At 37.2% G+C, this 19,800-nt stretch overlaps 1 protein-coding gene across 11 annotated transcripts in view; it reads right to left on the reverse strand.

The window, feature by feature from the left end:
* Positions 1 to 19,800, reverse strand: part of ANKRD12 (ankyrin repeat domain 12) — a 68,367-nt gene that overhangs the window by 47,149 nt on the left and 1,418 nt on the right. For 5 of the 11 annotated variants that reach the window (XR_005932166.1, XM_041122948.1, XM_030011359.2 and 2 more), the window contains one exon: positions 1,446 to 1,583. Coding sequence is in view for 9 of the 11 variants with exons in the window: in XM_041122948.1 (XP_040978882.1) it covers positions 1,446 to 1,532 (87 nt within the window). In the remaining 2 variants the exon portion in view is untranslated. Of the gene's footprint in view, positions 1 to 1,445; positions 1,584 to 5,819; positions 6,128 to 15,458; positions 15,582 to 18,298; positions 18,384 to 18,717; positions 18,792 to 19,126; positions 19,146 to 19,206; positions 19,281 to 19,800 lie in introns of those variants that run through there. The other 6 variants (XM_041122946.1, XM_041122945.1, XM_030011361.2 and 3 more) reach the window with 5 other exon arrangements.

The following is a 19,800-nucleotide window of genomic DNA, read 5'->3' on the forward strand; positions in this document are numbered from 1 at the left end:
ATAAAGCCAGAAAATATTTTTTGGTTAAATAAATAACCTAAAATCTTTACAAAATGTAACTTATTTACAAGTGTATAAATAAAAAGTATTTAATACCACTAAATTTCACTGCAATAGCCTTCCTGTTCTGGCTGCTTGTAGGCCCCAGACATTCCCCCCTTTCCCAGTATTGAATGACACCTCAATTAATTTGACCATATCCCAAACATGGACCAGAACAAAAAAAAGAAAACCCAACATTTTTTCATCCCTTTACTAGTAAGCCAATTTCCTTTCCCCATTTTACTCCGCTATCTTCCTCTTCTTATCTAAGTACTTCATCACAGCTGGCAAAAACAACTACCTTTGCCTCACTTTACTGGGACCCATAAAGCAAAGTGGGAAGAGACTAAAAAGTCTAAGGTTTTCTATAAACATTTTCCGAAGATAAACAGTTTGAAGTAGATGCTGGATCTTCTAATCTGTTCCTATTTTCTAATCTCTTCCTGTCTTATGTTCATTCATTAAGTGGTCTTACAGAGAATACAGACTTCAACAAAATAATAACAGTAAGCATGACCACACGCGCGCGCACACACACACACAATCTCCTTTTCCAGAGAAGACAGTTTCAAACATCATTTGGGAGATAAATGGATTCTCTCTCCTTAGGGTAATATACAACTCATCATTCACAATGCAGAATATTATTCTACCTTCTGTTATTCATTAGTACTACAGATAAACTTGTTGTCTACTGTACAAGTGTACTAGGCAGACAAAACTGAGAATGAGTTATTTGCAACTTGGCTCCAGAAGTTTGAAAATGATGGGATACTTCACATTTATAAACAACAAACCGCCCTTCAGTGTTACTGGAGCTCCCATATTCCTTCATTCTTGAACACTCAAAAATGGATTGCACAATTTTTAAAGTGGACTTCCTTGTACAGGAGTTACTCTTAACCCTTCTGCAGCATTTGGCTTTCAAGTCCTCCTAACAGAGGGAATAAGTCCCTGTGTTACAAAGGAATACAAGAAAATTGTGTTTGTTCATTCATCTGTGCTCTGTCACAGGCCTTCAGAAATGTTTCATGTGTTTGTTACAGAGAGTAAGACACTGTAAAATTAAATGAAACATGAATCGTTGTTCTTGTGAGTGTATAGAGACTTCATATGATGTAAGATATGGAAACTATGCACTAATTTAATTTACATCAAATAAACCCAATGCATCCAGCTTCCTTTTGAATTAAGTTGCAAATTACAATAAAAGGCATAAATTCTGTTCCCTAGTTTAATTTACAGTTAAAGCCATGTAAAAACTTACACTTTTTTTCCCAGCACTTAAGATGGCAGAATACAGATTCATATTTATTTCCTCCCATTACAGCAACAAAAATCGTGATAGAACACATGCTCTTCATTTCACTGAAATTAAATGGACGTGAATGTAATTTTGTTACCTTTCTTGCAGTTGGTTTTTCCACCATGGTGCTATCACTGTCAGAATTTTCAACTTGAACTGCTTTTGTAGACCCAAATTTGGGCATTTTATAGCTGTTTAGCTAGCTGTATCTTCTATCAGTCGGTTCATGGTGTGTCTGAAAAACAAACAAACAAGCAACATTACATAAATATACACACTGCAGTGTCATTTCAGGACAAACATTGTTAGTGCAGATAGTAGCAGAGCTGAATAGTACCCCAAAATACAACCCCCAAAAAGATGACGACCAATGACACCTAACTTCCAAGCATCCCACTCATCTGCAGCTCAAACCTTGGGGTGAAAACCCAAAAGGTCTAACACTGCTACTACCAGGGACAGTGCCATCAGAAAACCAAGTCAGTTGCTGAACTGTCTCATCCTTCTAACTTGCCTCTTTGGCAGACTTAACACTTTCAGGTATTTGATGGCTCACTGGTTCAGTATCTCGCTTCACTGTTTAGGTAATAAGACTGGGAAGATGCACAAGATCATTTCTAGCAACACTATGATGAGAAATTAAGCTTTCTAGCCTGGGAAACTGAAATATTGTCTACCCAAAATATTACGGAAAGAAAGTCAAATCTTGATGATTTGCTATCCTTTCTGTTGGAACAAGAGATACATATTAGAAGAAAAAACTTCTAAAGCTTAGACCAGGAACTAGAAACCTTAATTTCCAATGTCCAGCAAATTAATTACATAAGCCTTCGCTATATACATATGTATATAAAGCTCTAAGTGCTCTGTGGTGTTTCATCTCCAGGGTACACCAAGTAAGTGTCATTACAGACTCACATAATGGAAGAGGTCTGACTTGCCTCTTCCACAGAATGAGAGCCACTCTTCTTGTAAGAGTGCCTGAGAAGAAAGATCACGTGAAAAGTAAAACTACATTTGACATCACTTCAAAGCTGGTGACGTTTTATGGGTCTTTTTGAACTGATGTATAATATTACAAATATTTATGTGATCACAGTAATTGTAGTAATCTTATGCCTCAGCTAGACGTCATCTCAAGTGTGACATTTCTATTGTTGCTTTACAGTTAAGATTTTGGGATCATCATGTAGCAAATTTGTTGCTGTTATAGGACCAGGGCCACTGTTTTGGTTTGGCACAGGTAACTGACAACAGAGACTGGTATTTTCTCTTTGGCAGATGACTGAGAAAAAACTGTTTTGCAGACTAGACCTGACACATAAAACTTGCATATTCAAGCAAATTTTTACACACCACCCACCCATCCATCCCCCACAAGACCTAAACTATGGGAAATTCCCTTAGAGAATACTTGGCTAAGATTAATACAAAAATAAGACTGCATACAACAAAGTAACATCTTACTTATTCTTCCAGAACAGGAGGGGAAGAACAAAAGGGGAAGGAAAGTTCAAAATGCTCAATCCTGAAGTCAGAAAATTAGGAAATGCTGCACTAAGGTCTGCTCTTTTCCTCCCTTTCCCCCACACCTGAGGTTTGGGTTTGGGGTTTTTTTTGGTTTTGTTTCTTTTTTTTTTAACATTAACCACAAGCTTATGAAAAGAGGAAGAGCTTAATTCTAAACTGTCTCACATACAATAACCTCAATCTTGTCTCCACTATGATACAAGATACAATATTGTGAAATTCCTACTGTTCTACTCTTACCCAAGACAAAAGGAACATTAGCATATTCCCTTCATTTATATAGTGTCAATAGGATTTATGCGGCCCTACTGATACAGAAAGTAATTGTTGATTTTTAATGGACATCAAAGCACATGGTTATTTGCCTTTTCTTTTTATTTCCTTTTCGTAACAGTTGCAGGAAGAAAAAAGGTTATTGGTGCAATGGAGAGTACTCCAGAATGAGTTTCCTGTAGTTAACAAAAACATTTCTTAATCCTAAAAGAAGCGACAAGTTAGTATCTTCACAGATGACTACTGTGCTGATTACACCACAGAGTATTACCATAGCAGCAAACATCTCTGTCATAAAACTGCTTTTGCTCAGTTAGCCTCTCAAATCCTAAGTTTCATTTGCAACAATCGTCATTGTATATATCATCACGATTACAACTACTTTAAAACAGATCAACATGTGAAAGTTACCTTTATTATTTTAATCAAAGTATTTCTCACTGCACATGCTGCTGCTTTCTTTCCTTTCTTTTTTTCTGCTACTTGACTCCCTAAAACTACCTCCATTCCTGCTTTGCTTCTCTTCCTTTCCTGGTTCACCATGCCATTCCCTATACCCTTCTGGTACTGACAGTAAGGAGCCCAACTTCATGAGCTTAGTGAAATTTATTAGCTTAGGCTTGCTCCATTCTTCTTCTCTGTCTCACCAGTAGGGGCTAAACCACATTAACTGAACAAGAGTTCCTCCTTCACAAAAGGCCCAGCCTCCCTGCATGTCCTTTCAAGTCTTACTGAACAGAAATAGTTTATTTTTAAAAATGGTAGACCAAAAAAAAAAAATTCAGGTTACAGGTATTGTATAGGGGTAAGAGGATGATGAAAACATTTTCAAAATAAATTTAAATTAAAGGTATTATTTTAAAATACAGTTAGCACAAATCTAAGTAAATACATAAATGTAAGTAAATGAAATGACAACAGCATAGGATGTTTCAGTTTTCTTACACACATGATCAAAATTAAATGTGAATTCATTCAATTGTTGACCCCAAGTCAATTATGTTTTGAAGAGAAAACTGCTTTGTAAGTTCACTAAAAGTGAGTATCACATACTGGATTATTAAAGCAGAACCATCCCAACTATCATACTGACACACTGCAGTATTTCCATTAAGTGTTTTATGTACCAGGTTGCTATTTCACAATCCCTGTGTGAAATACTTTTCAGACAAACATAAATGTTTCAAATATTTGAGAAAAAAAAAAATTCATAAAGGGTAGATTTCTTTATTTCATAAGATACCACTACGGTCCAGAAATGTAAGCAAACTATTCAACCCATGATCACATAATATATATTACAATAAAATTCTGAAGAAGTGATTTTACTGACATTTTAACTTTATTTCTGTTTGCCTGCAGTTAAGTGCCATTTCAACTCATGCTCTGAATACAGTCAAACATTTGTGTTCAAAGTGAAAATGTAGAACATTATTAGCAGGCTCTTCCAGGGAAACCTAGATCCATCTGCTTTGAGTTTCATTCAGGGCTGTTTCTAATGCAATTACTGGTTTATTAGGCAGTCTTGATGGCATATTTCAAATCACCAGAACCCTAAATTAAAAGTTACAACTCTTTACATTCAAATTATTCTCCTCTGTCACAACAAGCAGCACCATCATTTTTCATCTGACAAACAGGCACAGCTCTTTTTTCTTTACCAAATTCATCTACTTCATGCTTTCAATAAAACAAAGAATCTGCTTCCTACTAAAGAATTTCTCTGCATGTAACAAAATCAGATATTCTGATTTTATGTTTGAACGTCTTTCCTGCACATTCATTATCAGCTATCAACGTCATATTATTTGAAATACTGTTAAACTTTTCTTTCAATCATTTTTCACCTAAAGGAACTAAAAATCTCTATTTTCTCCTTAAAATAACAAAGTATGCATTTGGACAGTTCTACAGGCAGTGATATAAAAAGCTAGGATTATTTCATTAAAAAACCCACCCCAAAAACGAAACAAAAAAACCCCAACAACCACCAGAATTTCAGATACAGCTAGTTACAGAAAATTAGGCATATAATAAATCTCTAATACAAACAAGTTACTGTATTAATTTGTGTAAGCTTACATCTAGCATTAATGAAAGGGCATGCCTTCACCTATGTAAAAAAAAACAGAATTCATGCAGTACTCGAACAGTGCTGCTGCCACTGTCATTCAATCCCTTTATATGAGTTTTTGCTTTCAGCCCAGTCCCCTGAGAAACTGAGGCCCATGCGTTTGTTATATGCATATGTATCATTCACCAATGACTTTCAAGCCTGTAGATGGATTTTCTTTAAATTTGACAGCAGAGAAAAGTTTTCATATATATTAAGCACTCACAAATTTCATGGAAGAAGGTGGCTGGTGGATAATAATGATGATAATGATAACAATAACAACAACAATAATAGTAATAGACATTGTTTTCCCCAAGGGAGTTTCAGTATGAGCTTCATGCCATATTGCATGTAAGAAAACTCCACCCAAGATGGCCGTTACAAACCACTTTCCTTCTTTTCCCCTAGTCAACAGGTGAAGTTTCTGTTGAGACCTGCAACGCTACCACAGTCAATCAACCATAAGACATAAAACTGTAAGAAATTAAGCATCACTAGCTCTGGTGCTCAGAGAACTACTTGTTTCCTTTCTGGTTTACAATGCATGCTTAACTTCTTATTCCTGCATGTCTTCCCCATAACACATGCAGCAAAACGTTACATGATGCTTAGGGAAGGTTTTCTTTGGTAGCCCTGTTGCACAGTTCATCTTGAAGGTTAGCTGACTGCTATTATAGCAAATCAATGGGGCACAAGACTGAACTTCTATGAGAATATTAATAGTAAATGGGTTAATTCCAAAGATATTGCATTTATCCTTGAGCTCTAGAATGTGTTTGCATTTAAAAAGCAGGGGATCTAGCATAAGGCAATCTTCTCAACTACCTCTGTTCTTCTATATTTCCCATATCTTATTTCATCTGTGGGAAAAAAAAAAAAAAAAATCACAAAGAAAAATATCCCTCTCTTCCAACAGGGATTTACTCCAGACAGGGAAACAGTGAATCAACTGTACAAAATTTCTGCTATAAATATTTGACAGGAGTACTTCAGAATGTTTTGCTAAAATTAAACTTATGAAAATGACAGCTAAGACTCCATTTACTTTAGCAGGAAGTACAGAATTATCAAGAGCAGATCTGTAGAGTGGAACAGCTGGTAACAAAAATTCAGAATTTACCCTGCTCACATTTAGCAGTTTTGCTGTGGACTATTTCTAGTGCCATCCCATGTACTAAACACACATTAAAGGTTGGAGAACGTTCAGCACATTCCTGAACACATCTCTCAGATTAAAACAGGAGGAATCAAGCTCCGGAGCCTCCACATAGAGCAAACTGAAATACAGTGAGGAGAAGTAAGGATAGTCACTCTAAAGGTACGTTCCTGATTCAAACTAAGACACTGACACTGATTTCCTCATCGTGACCTCCTCCCTCCTACGCCCAAGACTTCGTCTCCTCCAATTTTATTTAGAAATTACTGGTATGATCTAGCTCTCAAAGCTATTAAGGGTCTATTATGGAAAGGAAAAAAAAAGTTGGTGGATGAGTATAAGAGAGAGACGTCTAAGAACAGCTGAACTGAGGGAAAGGCAGGCAAAAGCCAACATTACATATTCTGTTCAGAGAAAGCCAGCTGGCCAACCCGTATGTACATACTGGCTAATTAAGAAATATGTAGGTAGCTCACGCCTAGCCATGCCAAATGTTATCTGTATTCTGGTGGGAGTGTCAAAGGCAGCTGAGGTTAATGCACTGACAGAAAGTGAATGGGTATAGTACAAAGGACCAAAATCCACAGAAAACTGGGCTTTTTAAATACTGTAAGGAGCACAGTTTAAGCAAAAATATGTTCATTTAACTAAGTTTAACACTCTGGGTTCTTTTTTCTTCTTATCAGAAAAGTGCAAATGACTTCAGTATTTTATTTCACAATAAAAGCACCCTTCAGCAAACAAATTAGAGAAGTGATTTCTTTCCACAAGAAAGGATAACAAACTGCAGCATTACTAGTGCTAAATGAAATGTTGTGATGGGAGATGTAGCGGCATTGTCAATTTTTTTTTCTTCTTTCAGAAGTCAGTGCTTCTGTACAGGTAGTTACTCAAGCATAACCTACTGCTATACATGGTCAGACTGCAATGCATGTGTTACCAGATCAGCATCTACCTTTCCACCTACAGTGTTCAGTAAGAAAAAAGGGCTCAAGATGGAACAAGAGATTATTTGGGATATTTTGGCTAGAGGCTGGGGACATGCTAAGAGGCACAAGACCAGGAATTTGGGACTGTAGGGAAAGAGACCATTCAGGTACAACACGCAGTAGGAGGGTAGTAAGAGTCCAGTAGTACAGAGCTAGGCTTTTCTGGCTTGGGAATTTAAAAACCACATGTATAAAAAGAACATCTATATTTTTACCTGGTATTTCCTACACAGAAGTATGCCTGTGAGGAGTAAAGCTTCAGATTAGCTAAATGAGAGAATGTGACTGTGATGAGGAAGCAGCAGAGAGAGAAACTTGAGAGGACAGGTAAGAATGGATTGTGCTATGGACAAAAGCACAAGAGACTCCACGATCAACACACAAGACCTTTTGCCCCAGAACATGGGGCACAAACCAAAATTCTTTAGTTTTGCCATTTCTGTGGCCCATCTCCTTTTAGTTTTAATGGAGAATGACAAGCTTACTACTGCAGTCAGTTTTCCATTACCTCCTTGTACAGACATACTTGTAGAAATGAAGTCTTAAACACTGCTGCTGTCTCATGAGAATGTCAAAATGATGGTAAAGGATGGGACATTACCCAGGGCATGCACTTAAAAATCTCATTAGAACATTATACAAAATACTGTTCTGAAATGTCAAAATTTCGGAGTTACTGTAGCCACAAAAATACTAGTCTTTGTACCAAGGTCTTCACTGCAGAGGACTGTATAAACAGAGATACTCTATAACAATTGCAGCAGCCTATTTGATCTTTACAAGGAAGACAATGAAAGGGCTATTAAAGGCTTCATTTGAGCAAAAATAGTTTTAGGTTTCTTGTGCAGAGTCTTATGAAAAAAGCGTTACATGAATCCCCAAAAAAGACTTCTTCCCAATCATTTAGCAACCAGGGGTGCTGCTAGAGTCCAGCATGCATGTTATTGCTAAGTAGGATTACTGAACAACTTAACTCCCAGGGTACTAAAGTCAAAGTTGAATAGGTATGAGATCTATATAATAAACCTTTTTTTCCAAAAGCTGATAATACATTAGACATATGCAGCTATAATGGACTAAATATAAACTGCAGTACATCCCTACTGGCAAGCCTGCCTCCTGCTGCAGGCTAGAAGCATATTGTCCTTTACAAGCTTAAAGGAAAACACATTTTGCGTAAGAAAACATGAAATAAGAGGCTATTTCTGGATGTTATCCTATTTAAGACTAAATTTTTACCATCACTACTTCCTTGATGTGGTGTGCACTAAAATACCATCAAATACAATGAACAGAACAATTTACCAGGCACTTTTTGCCCTGCACTCCATGGTGTCTCATTGTACTTGCAATTCAATTCTCTAGCAGTAACCAGCAAATTAGTAAATACTACTGGCTTTAGGTAGCACACCAATTTAGTATGCTGGAGAGAACAGTGACTGAACGATACATGGAGTGGCTTTTACAGATGAAAGGTGACAAGAACATTTTTATATGGAAAATATTCACAAGCTCTTTTCACACGATTGCAACAGTTCAGTTCATGCAGATTCCAGTGTCAGAGTTATGATGAAAGAACTGAGCTCCAACACAGTCTCAAACTAACGGTGCCTAAGGTAACAGCCTGTTGTGGTATTAAGCGCAAATGCAGTACCCAGCATGGACATGAGTCACAAATTTGGCAGATTTTACAGCATTTGACGATTAAAATATGACACAACACTTTTGGTCCAGAAGTGAGGAATTCTTTTTTATTACAATTTTCCTTTAAGATCTGCACAATACTTGAGATGACTTTGTGGCTAGAACATGCAACACTGAGATCATTTCTACTCCTTTCTTCACTATACCTATCGTGCAACCTCAGAAAAAGTGCCTTACCCCTCCCCTGCAGCGACTCCCCCTACCAGATTTTAGAAGAAAACAAAACAATAGCCTAACATAAACACACCTTTCAGAAATATATGCCATGAGATAACTTGCATATGTGTATTTCACAGCCTCCTCAGATCCTAGCTAATGTATGGAATGGACTAGTAGACTTGCTGTCCTATCAGAGAGTATTTCTACATTTTAATTTGAAATGTTTAGATACTTGAGATCCAAACATATAAGGACCACACAGATTTTTCTGTAATAAGAAAAATAAAATATTTGAACCCCATTTTATAAAGGTGTCCTTGAACAGTGAAATAGGAATGGGCAGTGACTACTCATAATCTCCAGAACAGCTTTTAATATACTCTGAAGTACCTACTCATCACATGCCAGACTACACTACACAGGGCTAGGATGAAGTCCCTAAAAAACAGCTGACACTCAGGCAGCAAGAAAGATTTTCCAATACTTCAGCTGGAACTCACCACTACTTGCTACCAAAATAAAGGACGTATCTCATAGTCTAGGAATTTCTACTAGGAAGAGCAAAAAATCAGAGGACTTACAACTCTTTCCTATGCAGAAAACAAACAAGACTCTTTGTGGGGGTTTTGTTGCACTTGCCTATATAGGACTTTGGGCTCCTACCCAGAACACCTTCAAATCACTGTTCTAAGGGCCTGAGTTTACCAGAGCTTGGTTTCAAGTGCCAAGTTCCATATATTTCACAATACTCTTCAATTTATTTTCCGTGCTAATAGTAGCACCTAGATTTGTCAATCTCCTTCTAACAAATACGCTCTATTAAAGAGCGTGACTGAATCTGTAGTTTTCTGATTGAATTTTAGTAAGGTGCTTTTTTACACGCCCTCCCCCCCCTTTTTTTTTTCAAACTAAACACACGCTTACCAAAGAACACAAGGACTTCATTGCTCATAGAATTAAAGAATAGTTGAGGTTAAGGGACATCTGGAGGTCATCTAAGTCCCTCAGTTATCTAGTCAGTCAGACATTTTCAGCTGTCGTACCTTACATAGACCAGGTGGAGTTTGTTACTTGATAAGGAAAAAAAAACAGTACAGAAACCATGGAAAATACAAACCTTCCTATTCTTGACTAACTGTAGGCACCTATAAATCATGCAGCAGTGTTTTACAAGCAGCACACTGTGCAATAAGAAAAAACTTTGGCCCAAAATTTCATTTACAAAATCTTACTTACTGATTGAAAATACCACAGATCAATATGCCTCTAAGATGTGTTGCATGGATTTACTTGAATTTTAAAGGTACTACTGGTTTATAAATTACAGATAGATCATGCTTCAATAACAGCCTTATCTGAGCAAGAGATGGCTCCTCTTCCATGTCACAGCTCATCATCAGAAATACACCTGCACTTCTTTCTGTAATGTTTTCTCGCAACTACACTTAAAATAAATGTCAAACAACTAAGGACTGAAACTCTTATTGGAGCAGCGTTGGACATTTCTCACCTCACACACTTTTAACTAAAACTGCAAAATCTACCTGTCAGAATGAAATCAACACACTGGCACTGATTTGCTTCTGAAAGTAAAAACAAAACAAGACAAAACAAATAAGATTTTTAGGGTATCTTACAACTCTGATTTTATTTATACTTCCTTGGTCGTGATCAAGCAATATATTCATTTGCTGAACATTCCTTTCAAGCTAGTTTAGTCCTTAATGCTCCTGCTGAAATGTTTAAGTAGCACTCAAGGCAAAAAGTGGACTTCAACTTTCTGTGATCTTTCTTACTACTGGCAAGAGCAAATTCTCATAGCAAGTGAAGAAACTTGCTTCTGTTGCTGTGTGAAAATTTTTTGACAACCTGGTGAAGTTCTGAGGAATCACTGACCAGAAACGCACGCAGCAAGTGGCTTCACTTGCTTCCAAAGAATCTATTTGTCACTCATACCACAATTCCCTGCTATTTCAGCTTGCCTTGATTTCTACCTTCTTAAAGAGAAGGGAATGTCTACGACACTTTTTTTTTTTTTTTAATTTTACAAAACATCCTAAATAAAAAGGAGGATCTATCCTGGACAAGACCACAGAACTTACTATTCATAAATCAAAACTAGGAATAATAAGGCTTAGATGACTCCTCCCTTCACAGACATTAATTTATTTTCACAATACTGCTGGAAGATGAGAATGCATTATTTCTTTCATTTTACAGATGGCGACTTAAGTTCACAGAAATAATGAAGTCAGGAGTTTGACCAATTTGCCATATCCATAACACATTATGGACTTTATTTTTCAGATTATTTCACATTAGATAGTACCTTACACTTGGTTAGAGCATAGCTACTAAAGACTTCAGTTTCAACTTCTGCAAGCAACAATTCCTCCCTACACTGCTGAAGGAAAAATGTGAAACAGTCTCAAAGCAGTTATCCGCAAGCGAGGAAAAGTTGGCAAATGCTCATAAAAAGCCTGTATCTTACACGAATTCCAAAATGGACTGAAAATTGGTAATTTTCAGGGTCAGTATTCAACTTTCTTCAACATGGGACCCTCTTTTCTCTTCCTGCAACTTCCTCCTAAGTTAGAGAACTTATTCCAACTCCTGCAATGGGACTCCTCTTGGAGCAGTATCCTAGACTACACAATTGTAATTTATCCCCAGAGATCCATCCGGCTCATTACTTAAAGTGAAGTCCCAACCAAAACCCATCAACTCATGATCCCACCCTGCTATCTGCAGAAAGGCAAATGAGCAGTGCTACTCTAATATATGGCAGACGGCATTTCTGATGCAGCAGAATATAAAGGTTAGTGACACTGTAGTATACAGCAAGAAGGCATGCAAATACAGACAAGAAGCACTCGTTTCACTTCTTTTGCAACACACTCCCATTTCCTTCCTTTACTTTCTCTAAAGTTTGCAGTCTCAAACAGATTCTGAGATCCTCCCACTGCAAATGTCATTCCACACATCAAGATTATGAAAAAAATCAAAGCAGTTTGTTGGTATCAGACTTCTAAACTCACATGGAATTAATTACTGTTTACATCTTGCCAAGGCACTGAAAAAAAATCATAGAAACTAACATTTTGTCAAAGTATCCTTACAGGTGCTATGCCAAACAATCTAGTCTTGCTTGGCATATAAGAGCTAAAAATTATTAACAGAACATGACAGAGGAAAAGAAACAAAAGGATCCCAGCTATCTATAAGTGACCTTTAATGTTCTTCTACATAGATAACTGAACATGGAAAATCTGAAGAAAATGAGTGTGCTAGGCTCTACTTCTACTTTAACACCTCACAGTAGTATACTGAAGTCCAAGTATCCAAAAAGGTGTCACTTTCAAAGGACAGGACACTCTCAAAGAATCAGTTAGATTAATGGACCCAAAACCTGGGTAAACCTATCTGCATCAAGCCCCATGCAAAAGAAGCCACCAAGAGACTGACTCCAAAGACCCTGTAAGGTGCTGAGAAAAGGTATGAAACAGAAGAAGTAGGGAGGACATGAATTCTTTCCCAGTTGACTAGAACGTCTCCTAGGACACTGAATTCCTTCCTGACTTTTTTTTTTTTAAAAAGTGAAGTGACTTTTTTTTTTTTTTTTTTTTTTTTTTAAAGATGCTATGGGAATTAATTTGTTTACATAATGTGATTTAGGATGAAAAACAATGTCGACAAACATGGCCTAAACTGACAGGGTGCCACAACCCTGAAAACAGGCAAGTAGGGAAGATGGCGCTTGGCAACCTGGGATCCCAAAAGAAGATTTGATATAAACAGACAGCTGAAACAGGAAAGCATTGAATGAGAAGGTACCTGAAGGAACAAAAAGTAAGATCAAATACTATGATTTCTTCACTTTTCTTTTTGAACAGAAATAGTTTCACAAGTCTGAAATCCTAAATGTTAGTTGTTTAGTAAAATAAACACAGGGCCAAGAACTGTCTTTACAACAGGTACTCTCTGATTTACACCTCAATCATACAGATATTTGTATTCAGAATAAACTTTCAGAACAGAAGTCCTACCAGCTTAAGATTACAGAATTATCCATTATTTCAGAGAAGTCTTTGGAGGGCTGTAGGCTTGCTTAATAGTGAAGCTTGTGGACTGGATACATATATTACAAATGAACTTGCAAAAACATAGCCTTAATTAATTAATAATTTTCACAACAGGATTGGAAAAATGCTAGTTTTTCCTGGAAAAGCATAAAACAGTAGGACATTTGATATCACAATGGCATCCCAGATTGTACAAGAATGGCAGAATCTTCATCAATAAGCCAGTATTATCTTGCAAAAAAGGAAGATCATTCTATCACTGCTATCTATTTTCTCATATAATTTCCTCTTAATACCCAAGAAAAGTGCTGCATTCAAAGCATTTAAATTAATATTTTATGACAAAACTAATTTTACATTAAACAGCTTAAATTACCAAAGCTGAAAGTTTGTGGCACTTGCATTACATAAACCAGATGGCATTTTTATCAGAGAATGGTTAGGAATTATTTAAAAGCAGAACATCCTCCCTGATTCCAAGAGACTTGTGTTGAAGCTTCTTTTTATGCGTATAGGTACACATCCCCTGCCCCAAATTGGGAGGGACAAGACATAAGAAACAAACGTTTAAAAACAGGGTGATCTGGCATTAGCAACAAACGGAAACAAACAAAAAAAAGCATTGTCTTTCCCCAAAATAGCGATAAACCTGCCTTCCAGAAGTCAGACATTGACACCTATTTCAGTGTGGCAGGAATGGCTCCCACATAGTTGACAAGGGGCATCACTCCTTCTGAAACACATAGACTATTTCTACAGCATTCCTCCATATGGGCTAGTAAGGAACTGCAACCAGTGCCAAAATTCAGTATGAATCTGAAGGATGTTTGTCAGTATTGTCTTATTCTCAAGTGCATTTCTCTACTCTCAGATTAACCCTTTGTCTTTTCATGGAAGATACTACAATTATTGTTTTTACATATGGCTGGCTGTTCTACAAGGAAGCTCTGGAAAGAAACAAACAGAATGATGAGGGTACAAATACAACTGGTTGAATAAATAATTGTTTTTCTCCTTGAAAGGAATTCTGCAAGATCAAAAATATTATTAAGTTTCTTTTCAGACATTATCAATGTTCAAATGATAATTTCTGAAGAAATGCTCTTATTATTATTTATGCTTCAGCTACTTTTCACATTTCTCCTTTGGCAGTAGAAAATAAGGTCGTTTCACTTTCAGTTTCTCACTCACAAGCTTACTCTGAGTTGCAGGCACTGGAAGAGACTTACTTTAATTAAGTTCTAGTACAAACAACGTAGAGAAGACATACATGTATTTGTCTTTCTAAAAAAAATATGAGAAACTGCAGTTTTAATAAGCGAAATGAAGCGCAAAGAAGTCTTACTTATGCAACTAGTGTCATTTAAATTAAAAAAAAAGACTTAATTAAGAACCTGTATAGCAGAACTTAGAATGCACTACAGCTTTACAAGACTACCACACACAGGCAGTACAAGAAGAACACATCCTTTGACTATTAAAAATTAAATTAGTCAGGAAAAACACATTACCTACAACAGCTGGAAAAAAGTTCTATTCCACATTTGAAAGAAAAAAACAGTTTTACAATTTACCATGCCTTCAACAACAGGTTAAGCAAGGAATCCCAACAGACTAACTAAAATTAGAACTTAACATTTTGCTCACACTACTGGGGTGAATTCCAGGTTCAACTGGTCTTGACTATAAGCAATCTGCTCTAGCTGACCCTGCTCTGAGCAGGGGGTGGACTAGATGACCTCCAGAGGTGCCTTCTGATCTCAACTAGTCTATGATTCTGTTCCATGAATTAGAAATGCAGATGTTCTTTACCTCAGCAGCAGCATGTCTACTGGCAGTTCTCTCATCTTGCTGATACGTTCACCATATGAAAAGGTTTAAGTCTTCTATATTCTTCAGCAACTCATGCTATGTAGTCAGGACAGCATTTATTCTAACAAAGACCTACACAGGTGGCTAGAAGAACCTGTGTAGCTTGTAAGTACTGATGTCACACTCAAATCATATCATTAAGACAGCTGCGTAGAATAAAAACATTATAGTCCTACTTAGGGACATACCTAGCTGTTGAAACAAACATTTACATGGAAAACAACCTCACCTCTTTACTCTGAGAATCAGACATACATAAGCTTCCAGAGTGTCTGGAGGGATTTATTCCCTTTATTCTGGATAGCCTCTCAAAATAAAGGAGGTTCTTGATCCTATAAAGAGGAAACCTATTCTGGGAAAGAAAAGAAAGTGTCATGCTTGCCCAAGAACTCTGGCTCTTAGGAGCCAAAGACTCTTACTGCAAAATCCATTAATCCTCCCTTTTAATCTACATGTCTAAAAACTTGTATGTTCACACGTGCTTCCTCTTGAGTCTTTTTTAGGATGAGCTACGGGTTCAAAGGAAGCACCTGCACAGATGTTTAGCATAACATGATACTCCCTTTAAGCTAAATGGAGAAGTGGAGTTGTAAACTTCAGTTTTGATCTACTGGTTATTCCTTAAAGATGTAACTAAGTAGATTTTTGTCAACTAAGAAAGACTATTCCATTAGCAGAGTGCCTACCAAAGAAAAACTTAAAAGCCTTTCTATCGGTACTTTGCCAAACTTAAGACAAGCAAGCCTATTGCCAATTAAGATTAAATTCCTTCTACAGGAATCTGCATCCCCCTGGAAACCTTCTAAAGATCTGCAAGACAAGAGATTTCGAATGTACTCTATACATTATTACTAGAACCTCAGTAATTTCTATGTAAATCTTCATAAGCTAATGATAATTTGCCAACCTGAAAACAAGAAAACCCACAACTTATCTGCAGCACTGTCAGAAGGAACATAACCTAAAAACACGCAAACGCCCTTCACGGGACAAAAGCAGATGAACTGCCAACACCTACTCACAGTCCTTCAACTTTAGCAGGATTCACTGTGGGTAAAACAGTGTGCTTGAGTGCTACCGTTCATGAGTAAGACCTAAAGTAGCAGATGCAGGAAAAAAAGCAAGCTTCTGAGTAGGCTTACTTACAGGTCCCCAACTGCTTCAGAGGTTTTTGTCCTGGCTAAATTGTGAAGACATGCAAAATATTCAACAGCCTTTGTTGCCACCTCTTGGCCATCACCACATATCACAAAAGTAGCAGAACAAAATCATATGCCAGTTCCTTTATGGAAATAACTTCTCTTTGGGTGAAAAGAGATAGTGAGGGAACAGATGAAGTGGAAACAGAGAGCAGAGAATAACCAGAATAGTTTGCATACAAGGATAACTATTCAGAGCTGTAAAACTAGTGAGTACTGCAATTAACCTTCATTAATGTTTTACGTCATCTGGAGAATCGAAGGGACTGGAAAGCAAAGAACCAGTTATTTTCAAGACAAAAGACTATATGTTTATTATATTTAAAAAAGTAATACAGTTATCAAGACACCTGTCCCTTCTTGAAGTCAGAAGACGAATGGATTACCATTATCCACACTGGAAAGAGAATATCACTAAATGAACTTTCCATTTTCCCTTTACCATTAAACAGTAGTAAGACCCCCGATTAGTAGGTTGCTGAACAGTGCAGAGCACCACAGAAAGTTGATTTCTCTCATTTAGAGTTCTTTATTGCACACAATCTTGAAGCGAACATAAACAAGAGGAAAATATTTCCATGAACTGGCTAAGGAAGCTATCTATCTATCAGAGCTTGAAAAGTTTGAAAAGCCAGACACCTATTAAGTAGGACTAATACAAAAGGCTTCGAAAGAGAAAGTAAACTATAGGAAATGTCTTCACATAATTAAGCTCATTTCTGCTGTCATCAAGCAATGGAACCTTCTAAGATTTCTACTGCAACAGTACTCCTGGAAACACAAAGTGTTATTTGGTTTGTGTTGCGTTTAATACCTTCTGAAGCTCAGAGAGGGGAAAAAAGTGCTTTCTACCTCTGATGTTTTTGCGCCTCATGAATGCAAGACACAGGACGAGAATAAAGTCATTCCAATATTCTCCATCTCCACCAGGCTACTGGCAAGTAGAAAGCACATGACAAGTGCAGGGAAGTCTTCCCCCTCTGCTTGCATTTTTACTTTTTGCCTCTAATACAGCTCAAAATTCTGTCTCTAACATTGCTAATGGCTTTTCCTAGCCTAAACTAGTGTAAAACCAATCCTCTTGTGATACTATCACTACCTAGTGTACTCTGAGTAGCAGACATGAAACCAAAGAGTTTATTCATTTGTTGCTTGCTAAAGATAAAAGCAGTTGCAGCAATATAAGGATGCTTTGTCAGATCCAGGGAGATAACCCAAAGTAAGCCAAGGCAAAGTCATACTCTCAAGGCTTCAAGTCTCTCTTTAAATGAATATTTAGGTTTTATGCAAGGTCGCAATAAAGGTCCTCAACTGCACAGTTAAGATACAAAGTATGGCTTCCCATGCTTATGGAGGAACTTCCTAAGACTTCTCTAGGTTCTGCAATAATAATGAACTGGTAAGAAAAAAACTAAAGTTAGCAGGGCTCTGACTTGTTATTCTGCTAATAAAACTATTCAGTGTCATAACAAAAAATGCAAGACAGAGTTTGTGCTAATATTTATTTCATACCATCTGTCGTTGGAGTCTAAGTAGAGTCTAATGATGTAGTTAAAAAAATATAGTCTGATTTGGAGACTAAATGACCAATCAACATTTATACTACTCCATCTGCAATAGAACATGGAGAAGAAGAAACAACAGTCATGCCCAGCCCACCTCTTCATAAGATAAGATCCAAAAAATGTCAGAAGTAAGTTGTTCTGAGTGTGTATATTAACAGCGTGGTTAGCAGGTTAATCAGTACATATTTTGTGACCAATAGTTTTTTCCAATTTTAAAGAGGACCAACTATGCTAGTCTTCCAGACAATTTCATCAGCCTAAGATCATGGGAATCAGTTCAACAAATAGAATTTGTTTTCATATATCTGTATGCCCAATACTGAAGAAGTTGTTCTAGCTCAGCCATTTCTAGGTGACCATATTTCCACCAAAAGGATACCCAGGACTTTTCCATCTAGTTAAGTTAAAGCTGCAACAGTTCATGGGTTTTGTGGCAATTTAAACAGACACCTAATGGTGCAAAGAAGCTGCTGTTTGAGACTATGTTTGATTGCCTCTAATTTAATATACACAGGTATTCAATTTTCAGTATATGCTTTTAATCCTAAGGTAAGTGGTAACATAGTAGTACCCCCTGCAACTAATAGCAAACAAACATTGAAGCTTCATACAAGCACTCATTCAGCCTGCTTATTAAAAGACCTTTTCCTCAAAGAAGTTACCTGTTGTGCAAGCCTGCTAGAAGAAACCATAAATGAACTTAAGTTTGTTGCACAGAGCTTGCCTTCTTACACAACATCTGTCCTAAGCTTTGCCATCCGTAGTATTCAGAGTTCACAAATAATTTTGAATAATCCTCTGGGTGGGAGAAGAACACACAAAGAGATGGCAACGGAAAGGCAGAAATCCTTATATCTGAAAGACTGAGCTGTCATCTTTGCAGAAGAACCAAAGGCTCTCTGATCAACTGTCTGCACTCGGTGATTACTAGAGAAAAGCCAGGAAATTGGAAAAGTGACTCGCATACTGTACACCAAAAAACTGACATCACCACAAGAATGCCACCATAGTCTTCTGGGTGCCGAGAAAAACATTGGCACTCCTTGATATTTTAGCTTACAAGACAAATACAGGAAAGTCGAAGTATTAAGAAGATGGAAAAAAAAAAAAAGGGTCAATGGGTTTATCATTACCTTCCCAATGAAGTATTCTGCTATACCTCAAACCCTGCAATTTTATTTGAACAGTTTCTCAGGCTTGCACAGAAACCTACTGATTTCACACAGGGTGAGATTAAGGTCCCCAGCTGATCAAGTCACAAGGTTAGCCGAGAGTCTGAGGTTCCATCTGAAGAATGAAGAAAAGCGTGTGACGCCCAACATCTGCACAAGCCTCAAATAATAAGAACAGGTGAAATGCCCTGACATCTCACATCATTTTGAAGATCTATTACTCTAGGAACAACTACCCACTGAACTATAGCAGAGAATTACAGTGGAAGAAGGAAAGAAACCACAGGATGCTTAGCTCTGCAGCTGCACAGCACCTGTGAGTAGCTCACCATATGCTTACCTAGAGTAACTAAGATGTGACAACCAAGCTGCCATCAACTTGCATACTGAAAAACAGCCAAACCCTTGCTGCTTCAAAAGAAGTGCCCCCACCTCCAAATCACGAAATGTCAATAACAGTGAATTATTTTAATAAAAGTTAATGATTTCTTATAGACATGATGATCTCACCCTTTCCTACCGTTCCAAGATTAAACAGTTTTTTCCTGGAACTTAAGTACATTTGGACTGTTCCGCATCTGTCTGATAGCTTTTCGTTCCTGCAAGCATCACAACTTACTCACTTGTCTTCATTA

Source organism: Aquila chrysaetos, chromosome 4, assembly GCF_900496995.4.
Source record: "Aquila chrysaetos chrysaetos chromosome 4, bAquChr1.4, whole genome shotgun sequence".
Lineage (NCBI taxonomy): Eukaryota > Metazoa > Chordata > Aves > Accipitriformes > Accipitridae > Aquila > Aquila chrysaetos.